This window comes from Mobula hypostoma, chromosome 6 (assembly GCF_963921235.1).
Source record: "Mobula hypostoma chromosome 6, sMobHyp1.1, whole genome shotgun sequence".
NCBI classification, from domain to species: domain Eukaryota; kingdom Metazoa; phylum Chordata; class Chondrichthyes; order Myliobatiformes; family Myliobatidae; genus Mobula; species Mobula hypostoma.
Window position 1 is genome coordinate 152,212,007 of NC_086102.1, and position 16,298 is coordinate 152,228,304.

General features: G+C 41.0%; 1 protein-coding gene across 2 annotated transcripts in view; it reads left to right on the top strand.

Annotated features, from left to right (window-relative positions):
* The first annotated feature begins 12,434 nt into the window (after positions 1-12,434).
* The window catches only part of hibch (3-hydroxyisobutyryl-CoA hydrolase), a 146,928-nt gene continuing 143,064 nt past the window's right edge, over positions 12,435-16,298 (top strand). The window contains exon 1 of one of the 2 annotated variants that reach the window (XM_063051991.1): positions 12,435-12,543. In XM_063051991.1, the coding sequence (XP_062908061.1) occupies positions 12,512-12,543 (32 nt within the window). In that variant the 5' untranslated portion in view covers positions 12,435-12,511. Of the gene's footprint in view, positions 12,544-13,341; positions 13,622-16,298 lie in introns of those variants that run through there. The other variant, XM_063051992.1, reaches the window with a different exon arrangement.

Sequence of the window (16,298 nt, forward strand, 5' to 3'; positions counted from 1 at the left end):
TTGCTCGGGGACGAGGAACTAGCACTGCAAAGCTGACACCTAGAGGCCGATGTTTGAATATCACCCTCAATACAGAGCGCGGTAAACGACCAATTAAAACGCAGAAAAATAGCATCTTTCAGTTTTCGAGAGCAATACTTCGTTTAGAAATGTATTCTAAATTGGCAATAACATACATAAAATAGAGTGTACCATTTATTTAAAAAAAGATTCCTGGGATATGGATTTATAACTTCATTTCTTCTCCATCCATTGCCTGTCCTGTACCCGTGCCTCAGTGAGGTGAGCTCTACAAGGACTTTTGACCTAGAACGAAGAAGGAATGGCGATATTTGTCCCAGTTAGACGGCTGTGAGTGTAGAAGGTAAGGTCCTCAGGCACCAGAGGCACTGCAACCTATCAGAGGTTTCTGATTTCCGCTACAGACGCCTAGGCAAAATGTTTGCAATGCATCTTCCACAGATGCTGACCGACCTGCGGGACATTTTTCATTTCATTGCAGGCAGATAAGCTACTTAAAAAGATGCTTGTCTTCATCGGCCGAGGTGCAGAGTGGAAGAACGGCGTGCTGAAATCGCCCGAGACATTTAGAGAGAGCCATGAGATGTACAGTACAACTCGTTCACGTCACAGGAAGGATGTATAAACTTTAGTGGTTTCGGTGCAGTTTTGATAATGTCAAAGTGAGTGAGCTTTACTTGTCAGGACAGACTGGCCAAGTTGGGTTTGTTTTCTTTGAAACAAGGGGGATGGGGATGTAATTGAGTTAACTGAAACAAAGCGTGTTCTTTTCATGTTTAACAGAAAGGAGATGTTTCTTGCATCGGAGCGCTTTGTAACTACTGGTAACAGTTTAAAATAATTAAAAGGAGCTTCAGAAGTGGTTGAGGAAATACATTTTCGCCTCGATGAATTGTGAGATTTGAATCCCACAGAAGAGAAAGTGTAGCATACGACACATAAAATGGCGGGCTAGGCTTGAAGAACCCGATGACCTATTCCTGCTCCTATTTTCTTGTGTTCATCACACGTAGAAAGTGCCATGAAGTGCACTTGGTCACGTCACCCAAGCGTTAAGGACAGAGAGGGGTTTCAGTACCGCGATTAAACCAGACGGCTCTTTTTCTGACTGACATGGACACAATGGATCAACCCCTCCTCCCCCAAATGATGTAAATTGTGAGCTTCATGAGTATGAACCGAAATCACATTTGGCACAAAGCTGAGGAAATCATGAACGTTATTTTGTTGTCCAGCGTTAACTCTAAATCCCAAATTCCTTTAATATGCCAAAAAGAAGCCTTTGTCAATACCTTCTGAATGAGAACATGTGTGTATGGATTTGTTTAAATCTGCATCATGGTTAGCATAGATATTGTGGAGCAAAGGGCCTGTTTCTGTTGCTGGTATAGTTTGATAACACACCAGTCATGCTGTGATCCCACAGGCAAATACTAGATCAATCAATACCTATTTTAAGACCCAAGGCACATAAAAATCCATTTTCTCTCTAGCTAATCCACAAGCATTCACTTCTGAATGCAATTACAGCTGTGGCCAAAATCAAAGTTCACGGTTTGGACTGAGATCTAGGTAAACGTGCCTGACATTTATGTGGCATCAAGCGCATGTCCAATGATGTGGTAGGTTTGGTATCTCACCTTTTACTTCCTACTGATTGTAACTCTATCTCACACATTGTTAGAGTGATGATCATATCACAGTCACAGAAAAACAAGGAGCAAAATCCACTGAAGATTTCCAAAAAGGTTTTCTCTGGAGTGATGGAGGCTGATAAGAAACGTAACAGAAGTTTATAAGATCATGAGAGGCATGGGTAGAGTAAACCACCTGTATCTTTATCCCTTGGTTGAAATGTCTAAAATAGAAACTAGAGGGCATGTATTTAAGGTGAGAGGAGGACTGTTCAAAGGAGACGTGCTCCTGCTCATTGCTACTATCCTGGAGGAGGTACAGGAGCACGAAGGCACACACTAAACAATTCAGGAACAGCTTTCTCCCCTCTGCCATTTCTGAATGGACATTGAACCCATGAAAACTACCTCGTTACTTTTTTTGCACTACTTAATTAATTTAACTATTATGTGTATTTATATGCATAACCTCTTACTGTAATTCATAGCTTTTATTATTATGTAGTGCAATGTACTGTTGCCACATACCAACAAATTTCACAACATATGCCGATGATATTAAACCTGATTCTGATTCTGACAAGTTGTTTGTGCAAAGATTAGCGGGCATTTGTAATGCACTGCCAGGGGTGGTAGAGAAGATAGTAATGACAGAAGTGTTTACGAGACTCACAAATATGCAGAGAAAGGAGGGATATGGATTATATGCAGGCAGAAGGGATTAGATATTGTTAGCTTAATGAGTTCTACACAACCCAGTAGTGTAGCAGTTTGCGAAATGCTATTACTGTTCGGGGCATCAGAGTTCAGAGTTCAGTCCTGGTGGCTCCTTATAGAGTTTGTACATCCTCCTGTGGAACATGTGGGTTTTCGCCAATCTCCCACAGTCCAAAGACAAAATGGTCAGTAGGTTAATTGGTCTTTGTAAGTTGTCCCGCAATTAGTCAGGGGTTAAATCAGGGGTTGCTGGTGGCATTGCTTAAATGACCAGGAGGGCCCATTTTGTGCTGTTATCTCTAAATAAATAACATCATCGTGGGCCAAAGGGTCTGCTGTATAACCTATGAGACATGAAATAAAGAATCTCCATTTGACATTAATTTATTGTACAGAGCATCAGACAACCTCATTTTTCAATGCAAAACCATTCCTCTTCACTCTGTTGCTAGATACACTTTTTTTATTTTATGTGGTAGACCATGTCGCATTTTCTGCCTTAGTTCATTCCAATCATGACATAGAACTTCATCAGGGCACTCAAGTGGATTGACCACACAAGCGGACACACACACATGCACTAGCAAACATGTGAATGCACATGCACACTAACACATATAGACCCTAGTTTACTCATACTTGCTCAACAGCCCTTTATGTAGCTAGTTTGTGGCTCTCTAGATTCCTCCAGCACATCCTTTGGTGTGTCGGTTGTTAACACAAATGACACATTTCACTGTGTGTTTCCATGTACCTGTGATAAATAAAAGCTGAATCTGAATCTCACAGGTGAGATGCTTTAAGGTCTGAAGAACCATCTAAGAGATCATTGGTGCAATAGCACTAGGTGCAAGCTCTTCTTGCATCTTTCCTAAAAAAATTGTTACTCTGGTGATATTGCTGGCAATGCAAGCTGTTATTATCCATTGCCCCGAATTGAGGAACCAGCCAAGAATTGATCACATTAGTAGGGTTACAAATTGGATAGACCAGGGAAGGACGATAGATTTTTTACTCAGAAGGACATTTGTGATTTGGGTGCATTTTAAGCTAATCTGGTAGTTTCATTAATACCATTACTATATTTTTTTAAAAATTCAGATGTTATTTAAAATTAAATTCCCCAGCTAGCATGATGGGATTCAAACTCAAACTTGTGTCATATAATCTTCCTGCTGTGGTGTCCTAACCTCATCCCAAATGACCAGCTCGAAACTTATCATTTTGTTCATGGTAAAGGGTACCATAGAGTAGTTTTAAAGAATTTCTCATTCAATTTAGTAATCTCTTAGGAGGGATTCAAAATGAATTTTACATTAAACATGACAATATTTGATCTGAATGTGCAAATGGAATTTCTAAGAATGGATTGTTTATAAAATGCTCATGAAAATATGTAATACCAGATTATTACACTGCTGGATTTAAACATAATGATGTATTTTAGCTTTTATTCTTAGTTTCAAATGTTTTTATTGTGAAACAACATCAACTTAACCACAACCGACAATGTCCTAAAGTAAAATGCTTCTTTTTTCTTTTCTTTCTTATAACAACATATAACACCCATGATTGTGTAGCCAAGTTTCCTTCAAACTCAATATATGTTTGCTGATGACACAACAATTGTAGGCCGTATCTTGGGTAATGATGAGTTTGAGTACAGAGAGGAAATTAAGAACCTGGTGGCATGGTGCGAAGACAATAACCTATCCCTCAACGTCAACAAGACGAAGGAATTGGTTGTTGACTTCAGAAGGAGTAGCGGACCACATGACCCAATTTACATCGGTGGTGCGCAAGTGGAACAGGTCAAAAACTTTAAGTTCCTCGGGGTCAATATCACAAATGACCTAACTTGGTCCAACCAAGTGGAGTTCACTGCCAAGAAGGCCCACCAGCGCCTTTACTTCCTGAGAAAACTAAAGAAATTTGGCCTGTCCCCTAAAACCCTCACTAATTTTTATAGATGCACCGTAGAAAGCATTCTTCTAGGGTGCATCACAACCTGGTATGGAAGTTGGTCTGTCCAAGACCAAAAGAAACTGCAGAAGATCGTGAACACAGCGCAACACATTACAGAAACCAATCTTCTGTTCGTGGACCTACTTTACACCGCACGCTGTCGGAGAAATGCTGCCAGGATAATTAAGGACACGACCCACCCAGCCAACAGACTTTTTGTCCCTCTTCCCTCTGGGAGAAGCTTCAGGAGCTTGAAGACTCGTATGGCCAGATTTGGGAGCAGCTTCTTTCCAACTGTGATAAGAGTGCTGAATGGATCCTGACCCTGATCTGGACCGTACCCTCCAAATATCCGGATCTGCCTCTCGGTTTTTTTTGCACTACCTTACTTCCCATTTTTCTATTTTCTATTTATGATTTATAATTTAAATTTTTAATATTTACTAATTTTAACTATTTTTAATATTTTTATTATTTAATATTTGTAATCCAGGGAGTGTGAAGCGCAGATTCAAATATCGCTGTGATGATTGTATGTTCTAGTACTAATTGTTTGGCGACAATAAAGTATAAAGTACATACATTCTTCTAAATACAACAGTAATGTTTGCCAGATTTTTTCAAATTCCTTGAGTCTCTCCTTGATAACGTATCTTATCCTCTCCAGATGCAGAGTATCCATTAATGCAGCCAGCTATTGTCTGAGTGATGGAGTTTCCTCCTTTTTCTAGAACATCAGTATGAGTTTCTTTCCATTAAGTATCCCATAGGTCAGGAGTTGTTGCTGGGTAGCCTAGAATTTATTTGGCCTCGCAGAAGTTCCAAAAGTTATTAAAATAGGGTCTGATATTATCTGAACCTTTAGTACCTTCGAAAGGACCTCAAATATTTGCTTCTTGTCTTGTATCCTGAGACATAAAGCGTAACTATGTAACAAATTTGCCTCCGAGGACTTGCATTTCTCACACATTGGGAACACCTCTGGGAATATTTTATGAATCCTTACTTTTGAGTAATGTAGTCTAAGTAGGATTTTAAATTGTATTAAACAATGCCTGGCATTAATGGAACAGAAGTTAACATACTCCAAAGCCTCATTCCATATAATCTCCTCTATCTCTGTACGCAACTCCTTTTCCCACTCTTTTTTAGTATTATCCATTGTTGTATGACACTTGTTTTGTATGGCATCATACAGATAGGCGATGCTGTGTTCTGTTTTTAACTTTTATTCTTAAATAATCAAATGCAGGCTCCCATTGTTATTGAGAATGGTGGTTCTGGAGCCCATGTTCAATTGATGACCCAGAGTAAAAGGGAATGTAAAATGTATGAAATATTAATATCAGGCAAACATTACAGGAGCATCAGAACTAAAACCACAAGGCTACTAAACAGCTTCCTTCCACAGGCAGTCAGACTGCTAAATAGCTGCTCTACCTGACTCTGCTTTGGACACTTTTAACTTGCACTGGACACTTATAACTTGATTTTAACTGACATGCGGCTGTTGTGTTTTACTATTTATTGTTATGTTTATTATTTAGTGTTGCGTTTGTTATGTTATGATTGCACTGCCCCTGAGGAACGCTGTCTCATTCTGCTCTGCAGAGCTGATGTACGGTTAGAATGACAATAAAGTTTTTTGAATCTTTGAATCTTTGAACTAATATAACACGGCTGACCAGTAATTTGGTCAATCAAAACCTATAAAAGATTGTTGGCACTGTGTAGATTGTGAGTATTCAGAATAAATAAGAATGAAGAAACCTATTACATGACTTTGCCTTTTAAGTCAACAGGCAGGCCTTGGACTCTTGACATCACACTTTTAAGGGTCTCCCACTTGGCAGGTGCTCCTCTCCCTGCTGATGTTGATCCCTTGAAGCAAATGAAATCAATCAGACATTTTGTTCTGGGTCCAGTTTGAGGTGCACCACATGGTGGTGTGATTTCCTCCTTCAGATTTTAATACGTGAGCAGAGGTGTGCATCACTCCAGCCCGGGCTCCGCACTTTCTTCCGGGCACTACTGTATGTCCTCCTAGATTAAGCCTCTGTGCAATATATTTGTACCTCCTATGGTGGCAAAACTAATCCAAAGCAAAACAATTGCAGCTAGCCTGCGACCGCCACAGGGTTGTTATACTTGCAATGTGCACCCTCAGCTCCAATGAAATGATTGTTCCAAAGAGTCGAAATTTTTATTTGGTCCTTTATTAGTAATTAGCAAACATACACTCTTGAAGTGATATTAAGTGTTACGTCAGCGGTCAGCAAAGATATGACCTCTGCCTGCTGCGAGCTACAAACTGCTATGAAATAAGGAAGAATGCGCAGCTTATTCCGTTTGCTTTTACCACACCCCAACTAATATAACCAGCTACCAGAATAAACATAGTAAACACACAATACGGAATACATGGCTCCTACACCATTCGTACAGAAGAAACCTTCTCAACAATTGCAACATCAGCAATCGTTGACAGTGCTACAGCGGTAAGCGTTAAGCAGTAAGCATAAAGGAGTTGGGTGCTTGCTGTTCTGGTTAACAACGGATGGTGCAATCCTGGTCATATTATGATCGAGGAACGTGTTTGTAGCCCAGATATTGATCTTTTTGCTGTTGGAGTGGACTTCAGCCATATTCCACCAAGATACAACACTGGGCGTCATGGGAGGTTGTTCCTGACTGTGGCCATCGAACTTTGCAGCTCCTCCCGTGAAGGGTCAGATACCCTGAGCCAATAGGCTGGTCCTGGACTTATTTCCATCTGGCATAGTTTGCATTTTGGTGTTTGATTGTTTGTGGTTTTTATATCGCTATATTTATGCTCTATTCTTGGTTGGTGCAGCTGAAACGAAACTCAATTTCCCTCGGGATCAATAAAGTATGTCTATGTCTATGTCTGTGTCTATCTGTCAGTACCACCATCAAGAGCTCTGCATTAGCATTAAGTAGATAAATACTGGATCCTCTTCTTGAAACAACATACTCAGTAATAGGTATATCTTGCTTCACATTCTCAATGGTTTACTTCAGTCCATGAATATTGTGTTGATGTAGGGAATTTCTCAGTTGAAGCTCAGAGCGAAAATGCATCGTCACCCCTTTTGTCCAAGGTTTAGCTCAGGATCTTTACTCAACAAGTTTATTGCATGCCTGGTCATTGTGGAAAAGAGCAGGGAGATATATGCTGGGACACTGCAGTTGGGAGAGGGGGCAACTGGGGTAGCAGATGAATGATCAGAGTTTTACTGTCTATTTATTTATGGTATATTTCAATATCAACTTGTAGTCAACAGTTACTTTTGCAAACGCTGGCATTCAATGGCATAATGTCCAACACAAGCTGGATTTGCATAGCCCTGCCCTAGGACCAAAAGGAAATGTTTCTGTGTAGTCTAGTGATTGAGAAGAGTTCTGCTGGGACTCCCAGCAAGAGTCCAGTGCAATATGCCCCTTTTGTTTGCAGCACTATATGGAACCTTCTTCGGTTGTCCATCAATTTTCGATGATGACTGAGGTTGTATGGAAGACTGGCAGTTGCCCATGCTGCAAGTCTCCCCTCTCCACGCCACCGATGTTGTCCAAGGGAAGGGCACTAGGACCCATACAGCTTGGCACCGGTGTCGTCGCAGAGCAACGTGTGGCTAAGTGCCTTGCTTAAGGACACAACACGCTGCCTCAGCTGAGGCTCGAACTAGTGACCTTCAGATTACTAGACTGACACCTTAAACACTTGGCCACGCACCACACACACATGGAAACTACTAAAAAATCAAAAATATTGAAAACAATTGGCAGACCAACTCAGATACCACCAAACCAGCTCTGGAAATACTTCCAGTATGTTGTGTTTTGATTTTAGATTTCCAGCCTCTGCAGTATTTTGCTTCGTATGAATCCTTTCAAGTTATGTCATTCTTTGCAGCTGTTTGTCCCGTGTGTTTCTCTCACTGCAACATCTTTTTCCACAGAATGTACAAGACATGGAAGGTAGCCTTTTTTTAAAACTGGGATCAAAATTTTACTCCCTAACAACTGTTTCTACTGTCCAAGATGCAGAGGGTTATCATTTTCATCTCAAAGATGTTGTGTAAGAGAGTCCTATGTAGTTGATAACGGTGAAGATGTTGCTCTAAAATTGTTGACCTATTTGTTAATGTTCAAAATTAATGAAAACTGAATGGTAGGTGTAATTATGAGTTTTCTTATAAAGAGTATCAAGAAAATATTAAATTATCAGAAAGAAGAATTAACTGCCAGAAATTCATTTTCTGCAAATATGCTCTTCTATAAATCTCCCAACACTGTTCATCTCTCAATCCTACTTACACTCACACTCATAGTGAGGAGAAAAATAAAACAGAATAATCACCCAACCTATCTCCTGACTCATCATGTCATGAGCACCCAGACAGTTACTAAACCCGTCTCCATGAATATCTTCACATCTTTCATATGAAAGAAACAGATGTCTCAGTTGATCAGCTCAGAGCCCAAATGAAAATGCAAAAGCAGAATTCTGATCTTCAGCAAAAAGAAACACACAACACGACAATGCACTCAAAGAAATATGTGTGTGTAGAAACACAAACAGAAGATGTTTTGCAAATGCTGAAAATCCAGAGCAATGCACAGAAAATGCTGCAGGAACTCAGCAGGTCAGGCAGCATCTGTAGAAACGATTAAACAATTGACATTTCAGGCTGAGACACTTCATCTGGATTGGAAAGGAAGGGGGAAGAAACCAGAATAAGAATGTGGGGAGAAGGGGAGGAGGACAAGCTAGAAGGTAGCAGGTGAAGCCAGGTGGATGGGATAGTGGGTATGAAGTAAGAACCTGGGAGGTGATAGATGGTAAAGGTAAAGGGCTGGAGAAGAAGGTATCTGATAGGAGAGGAGAGTGGACCATGGGAGAAAGGGAAAGAGGAGGGGCGCCAGATGAGCCAAAAAGAAGAGTCAAGAAGACAGCCGGAGTGGGGAATTGAAGATGATGGAAGGGGGAAATATTACCAGAAGTTGGAGAAATTGATGTTCATGCCATCAGGTTGGAGGCTACCCAGACGGAATATGAGATGTTGCTTCTCCAACCTGAAAGTGGCCTCATTGTGGCAGTGGAGGAGGCTATGGACTGACATGTTGGATAGGGAATGGGGATTATAATTAAAATAGTTGGCCACTGGTAAATCCTGCTTTTTGTGGATGGAGCGAAGGTGCTCAACAAAATGGTCTCCCAGTCTATGTTGGATCTCACCAATGTGGAAGAAGCCTCATCAGGAGCACCAGATACTAGATGATCCCAACAGAATTGCCGGTGAAGTGCTGCCTCATCTGAGAGGGCTGTTTGGGGCCCTTAATAGAGGTGAGTAAGGTGGTGAATGTGCGGGTATAGATCTCCTTCCACTTCCATGGATAAGTGCCGGGAGGGAGATTAACGGGAAGAGATGAATGAACAAGGGAATCATGGATGGAGCGATCCCTGCAGAAAGTGGAGGGGGGAGGAGGTAAATAAGTGTTTGGTGGAAGGATCTCATTGAAGAGGGCAGAATTTATGTGGAAGGACGTGCTGGATGTGGAAGCATATGGGGTGGTAGGTGAGGATGAGAGGGTGAGAGCAGATGTTTTAGAAAAGGATGACATGCAGATGAGGACAGCATCAATCGTGGTGAAAGGGAAAATCTGTTCTATGAAGAAGGAGGACATCTCCGATATCCTAGAAATGAAAGCCTAATCTTGGGAACAGATGTGGTGGAGACAAAGGAACTGAGAAAAGGGAATGGCATTTTTTCAGGAGACAGGATGGGAAGGGATGAAGGACTGTGTAGAAACACAACGCATAATTCTGTTTTTTCAGTGCAAAGCAATTTAAAGCTGATTTCTTTATAGAGAGAAATATGCTAATGACTATTTCTGTGTCAATGCACGTCATTCTGACATTTGATTAGCCACTTTCAACCATTGTTTCATGATGTTGTGATGTTTTCTTATTTGGAAAACTCTGATGAACCATATGTAACTTATAAATGCAGAGGTGAATATATGTAGGTCTCTAGTCCAAGAAGGATTTTCAAGATCTTTATGGAAATTATTTATTTTATTTATTCAGTGATACATTCCTGAACAGGCCCTCTTGACCCAACGTTCCACACTGCCCAGCAACCCACCTATTTAACACTAGCCCAATCACAGGACTATTCACTGTGACCAACTAGCCTACCGATCAGCACATGCCTGGATCGCAGGAGCCGGAGGTAACCAGAGCACTCTGAGGAGGCTCACGCAGTTCATAGATAGAACATGTAAACGGTGCTGGAATTGAACTCTGGACTCTGGAACACCGTGAGCTGTAATAGCACTGCACTAACTGCCACTCTTTCATGCACCCATTCAGTGAGCTCCTGACATTAGATTTTTCCCATACTGTTGACACCACATATTATCAACCTTTGAATATGTGAGCCATAAAAGTAAGCATGGTGGCTTCAAGGTGCCTTTCATGTGATCCCAAGGCAATCGTGCCAAATTATATTCCCCCAATTGCTTCAGAACTGGGTAACTCCTAGCAGATTGTAGGGTCATACTAAGTTCCATCAGAAGCATGCTGCTCATCATTTTTGCTAAGGCCATCTTTTTCCCTTTCATATGGATCCAATATTTTTGGAGTTTCTTAATAACATTCTTCAGTGCCTTCCAGGAACCATGATACAAGGGTCAATAATGATTGATTTTGATAGTCAAAATGAAGTTTAAGTTTACCTCAGCCACATACACTTGCCCAAAGTCCTTTCCCATCTATTATATATTTCATTCCTTGAAGCAAATAAAATTGATCACTCTTTCTGCGACATTCTTACTCCATGACCATTTTGAGATGCATCACATTATAGTGTGATTTCTTCCTCGGGATTTGAATAATTGAGGACTGTCGTGCATCACTGCAGTTCGAGCTCCTCTGTTTCTTCTCTAACCAATGGTTTCCTGTGTTAAATCTCTGTGCGATTTACTTATATCTCTCATATGGATGACATCTTCTCAGTAATTGCCGATACTGCTAGGTCTTTCAGTGTCACCATCAAGAAGTATATATTAACTTTGAGTCGCTCTATCCCAGATTCTTGGAACACCATATCCAGTAATAGGTGCATCTCGCCTCTCTTTCAATCCATGATTATGAATTTGACGTAGTAAAGTTCTTAATGCCTGGAAATTCCAGAAAGGATGAGGAAATTTGTGTTGTTTTCTCTGGGGCGACAGAGGCTGAGGGGAGATCTAATCGAGGTTTATAAGATTATGAGAAGCATAAATACAGTAGACAGTATCTTTTCCCCCAGGGTTGAAATGTCTAATACCAGAGGACATGCATTAAAGGTGAGGGATCAAAGTAGACGTGAGGATCAAAGTAGGTGAAGTTTAAAGTAGACGTGAGGATCAAAGTAGGTGAAGTTTAAAGTAGACGTGAGGAGCAAGATTTTTGCACAGAGAGTGGTGGGTACCTGGAATACGTTGTCCAGTTGGTGGTGGAGACAGATGCATTAGGGGCTTTTGAGAGGCATTTAGATAGGCACATGAATGTGAGGAAAATGGATGGATTTGGATATTGTGTAGGCAGAAGGGATGAATTTAGTTGGCCATTTGATGACTAATTTAATTGGTTTGGACCAGCATTGTGGGCCAAAGGGCCTGTTCCTGTGATGTACTGTTCTATGTTCTATTGGCAGCTTGTTTTGGTTTTTGGCCGGGGTAATTTCATTTATAAATGAGAGTAGAAATGTGCCGCCCCTGGCCCTGTTTTCCAAGACCTGGCTCTGGATTCCACAGGTTTGATTACATTTCCCGTCAAGGTGTAAGGAAATCGCAGGCTGGGACATTGTGGTTGGGAGTGGGGGCCAGGAACCCACTTTTCTGCACCTCCATTACTTTAGTGGGTCTATTATCAATGTAGCTTTATTGATTTATTTCTGCCGTTTCAAAGTTTTCATCTTTGTGTCTTTGGAAATGATGTGCCTACATTCATCGTCATGCTAGTAGTTCATCCAGCGCCTAGGGGCCGCTGTAACGGGCAGGAAACACAGAGAGCTGGAAGGAATTGCGCAGCCGGCAAGCGTGACGTCGACAGCAGCGAGTGGAATCTCTGGGTAGAGTTTGAAACGTAGTGTAACAGATTCGGGATGAGTTTCTGGGGCTTTAGCTCTCGGCTCAGGTGGGTCACTGGTTGTCGAGGGGTACTTATTGCTGCAAGATGTATTCAGTGGTGGGAATGTTGCAAAAAAACCCTGCATAGTGGTTATGGATTGTTGCAACTTGTCTCAAGTACATTGCGGTCACATTTCGTGCAACAGTAACATTTAAACAATCCCTTTAAGGCAGTGCTGATTTTCAATATGACGATACATTTATTGAGAAATAGATAATTTAGACGCGATTTTGACATTTGCATACTTTTCAGCTCACACCATCAAAATTATTTTTTTACGTGTAATCCTTTGTTCATTACATCCATTTTCTCCAGTAGTCCCATAGTCAAAACCTGTCTGCCACCGGCATACACTATGAACCATTGTACTTCCGGAATTTTCTCTTGGATGCATGGACGCCCATAGGCTCAAATTGCTACGCCTTTCCAAGCCTCTTGCATCACTTGTGCTGCGCACAAGTTTTCGGACTATTTAAGCCCAAAGTACGCCATTCTCTAATAATTCTTAACAGAATATTTTATAGTGCACCCTATAGAGAGATACAATGGATATTTTCTTTACTGGACACAAAAATAATATTGTAGCTCACATGACGTTGTATACATTAAGGGCTTTGATGTTGTAGAGAGTTTCCAAACCAAACAGCATCAGTTTGCGTAGGAGTGTTACAGAATGAAAGGAGGACTATAATACTTGTAGATGTTTGATGACGTTTGCAACAAACTTCATATATATTTAATAAGGACAAAAGACCAGATTGGCAGCTAAAACTTATGTTGTAGTAAATGTCCCAAAATGCTTAACGGGAAAAGAAACTGAAGCAAAGCAACTGACATTGAATAATGGTTGGAGAAGCGATCAAAATGGGTTAATAGAAATATTTTGAGATGATGGAAGAAATGGAGAGGCACTGCAGATTTAGGAGTAGCTCCATTCAACAGCAACACAATATGTGAAGGAGTGGACGTGGAATTGAGGATGAAATTGATGGATGCAGGACTGTCTGGGCAGCAGAGTTTAAATGAGAAGTTCACGGAAGATGAAGCTCAGGAGAACAGCAAGAGCACACTGAGGAAATTGAAGGTGAAAAATTGTGGATTGAGGTTTTTTGTAGCATTGTATTTCATGTTGTATCAGAGGAATCAGTAAGGGACAATATCTGGGATCTTGAAGCTCAGATCTGTATCAAGCAGAATACTTCTGCATACTCAGCGGGTGCTAGTAGCTGGTGTACGTAATGACTTAGTTTAGAAAGAGTGTGCTTTTGTGTTCTGGGACTTTTTGCAAGACAAAGACAAGGTCTGATGATCCTATATTTGGGAAATCTGCGTCTGGCAGTGGGTGGCTAAATTAGTGGACTGCCATGTCTGTGCCTCTTGAACTTAACTGAAGGAAGATGTCAGGTGTTCAACACAGCATGGCCAGGATGAGAAATGGAAGGAAAGGAGAGCAGGGGATCTATTTAAAAAAGAGAGGTTCAAATCACTGAGGGCAAGAAGCTTCTTGTTGCAGAAATTAAAGTGTGGGGAGGGGGATTAAGCAATTTTCAATTTACTTAGGTGTATTGTAAAAAGTGAGCATTTTAACTGACAGAAATTTGATTCAGAACACTGATGTTAGTTACCCACAGGAGAAGGGAGAGTGCCAGAGCAGTGGGTGGACAGAGCCACTCAATGCATTGCAGTGGGTTGGGAGGCTGAGGTGGCAAATTGGTAGAAGATGCAGCCTGGTAGACTAGATGTAGGAGCAAGTTTTTGCTGAAAGATGTGGGAGGTCTTAAATGGATAAACGTGAGAAAGTCTCCCGATTCTGGAAATCCAAAGCAACACACACAAAATGCTGGAAGAACTTAGCAGGTCAGTCAGCATTTATGGAGATGAATAAACAGTCGACGCTTTGGGCCGAGACCTTTCTTCAGGATCTGTATCATCTCTGGAAGTGAACACAGAATCTATAGAAGTAAGGTAAAAATAACAGTGAGATCATGGACAGTATACAGACATTGTACAAGTTGTGTAAGATGTTGGTGAAGCCTAATTTGGAGTATTGGGTGCAGTTCTGGTCACCTACTTACAGGAAAGAGATCAATATGATTGAAAGAGTGCAGAGAAAATTTACAGAGTTGTTGCCAGGACTTCAGGACTTGAGAACCTGAGTTGTAGAGAAAGGTTGAATATGTTAGGGTTTAATTTCCTGAAGAGTAGGAGAATGGGGGAAGATTTGATAGAAGTATTCAATATTGAGGGTATATACTGGGTAGATAGAAATTAGGCTATTTCAACTGAGGTTGGGTTAGACTCGAACTAAAGGTCATAGGTTAAGAGTGAAAGGTGAAATATTTAAGGGGAACATGAGGTTTAACTTCACTGAGGGTAGTGAGAGTGTGGTGGACGTGGATCAATTTCACCATTTAAGAGCAACTTGGTTAAAGACATGGATGGAAGGTGTATTGTGGGCTACAATCCAAGTACAGGTCGATGGAACGAGGCAGAATAATAGTTTGGGACATTAGATTGGCCAAAGGGCTTGTTTCTATGCTGTAGTGCTCTGTGAGTCTGACACATCCTCCAGGTTTATGCGAAGACCATGTCAATGTAGCCATCCAGAACGAGGACATGAATGACAGAAATCTTGTTTGCAAGCGTATGGAAGTTCTGGAGGGAGACGTGGAAGTGGAGAGTGATTGCTGAGTTTACGAAGTCAGCGTAGGGTAATGAATTAGTCAAGTAGGAAATTGGCATTGACTGCAGGCAAGAGATGTCATTGTCTGGGAGGTTGCTAGAGAGGTACAGAAACTGTGGCTTCAAGATTCAAAGGTTCATTTAATATCAGACCATATATACAGTATACAGCCTGAAGTTTGTACTCTTCACTGAAATCCACTAAACAGTGAATAGTAGAAATATCTAAAGGCTGGACTAGCCTCATTCATTGGAAGGCTAAGGAATAATGAAAAGTTGGGATATGTATTTGAAAAAGCACTGTGCTCAGGAGAGGAGGAATGATAGAAGATCAGATGCTAGGAGAGAAGAGAGGCAAAGAAAAAAGAAATAAAAACAAAAATAAGGGAATAGGCAGAAATTCCAGTGTTGGGCATTGGTCAGGCCTGTCAGTCAAATGCACACCAATGAACGTTCAAGTCACAGACTTCCGTCAAAATTTCAAAAGACCTGAAGCAGCCACTCACCTTTTCCACTTCATAGATACTGTCTGACTTGCAAAGGTTTCCTGCGTTGCCTGTTTTTATTTCATATTTCTAGCATCTGCAGCTCTTTGTTTTTGTATGATATTACATTGGTGCGTTTGCCTGTTGACAATCAAAGAAAAGGGGCAAACTAGAAAACCTGGAAGTTTTGTGACCTGTTAAAGTTGTTGCAGATTGAATGCCGATGAAGTTACTGGTATTGGCAGACCAGTGTGGTGGTACAGTTACTAACAGTCCCGTTTGAGGTTCTGGCCTGCAAGGAATTAGTCGTAATTCTGACAGCCTTTTAGGAAGGAAAAAGTAACAACAGCTGATCAGTTTAATTTTTGTCTCATGCAAGGACAGGTCTTTGGATTGTACCTTAGAAAAATATATTTTTTTCAATAAATAAAGTATGAGCATTCCTGATGGTACCATTAATAGCAATTGTGAGAGATGATTAAATAGCCAGCTGGGAGATCAGGTAAGATAAGGTGGTATCTGTGAATGTTTGTGGAATGGCCTTTGGCAGCAGTTACGAACATTACTGTGAAGTTTTCTAATTAAATTACAGGA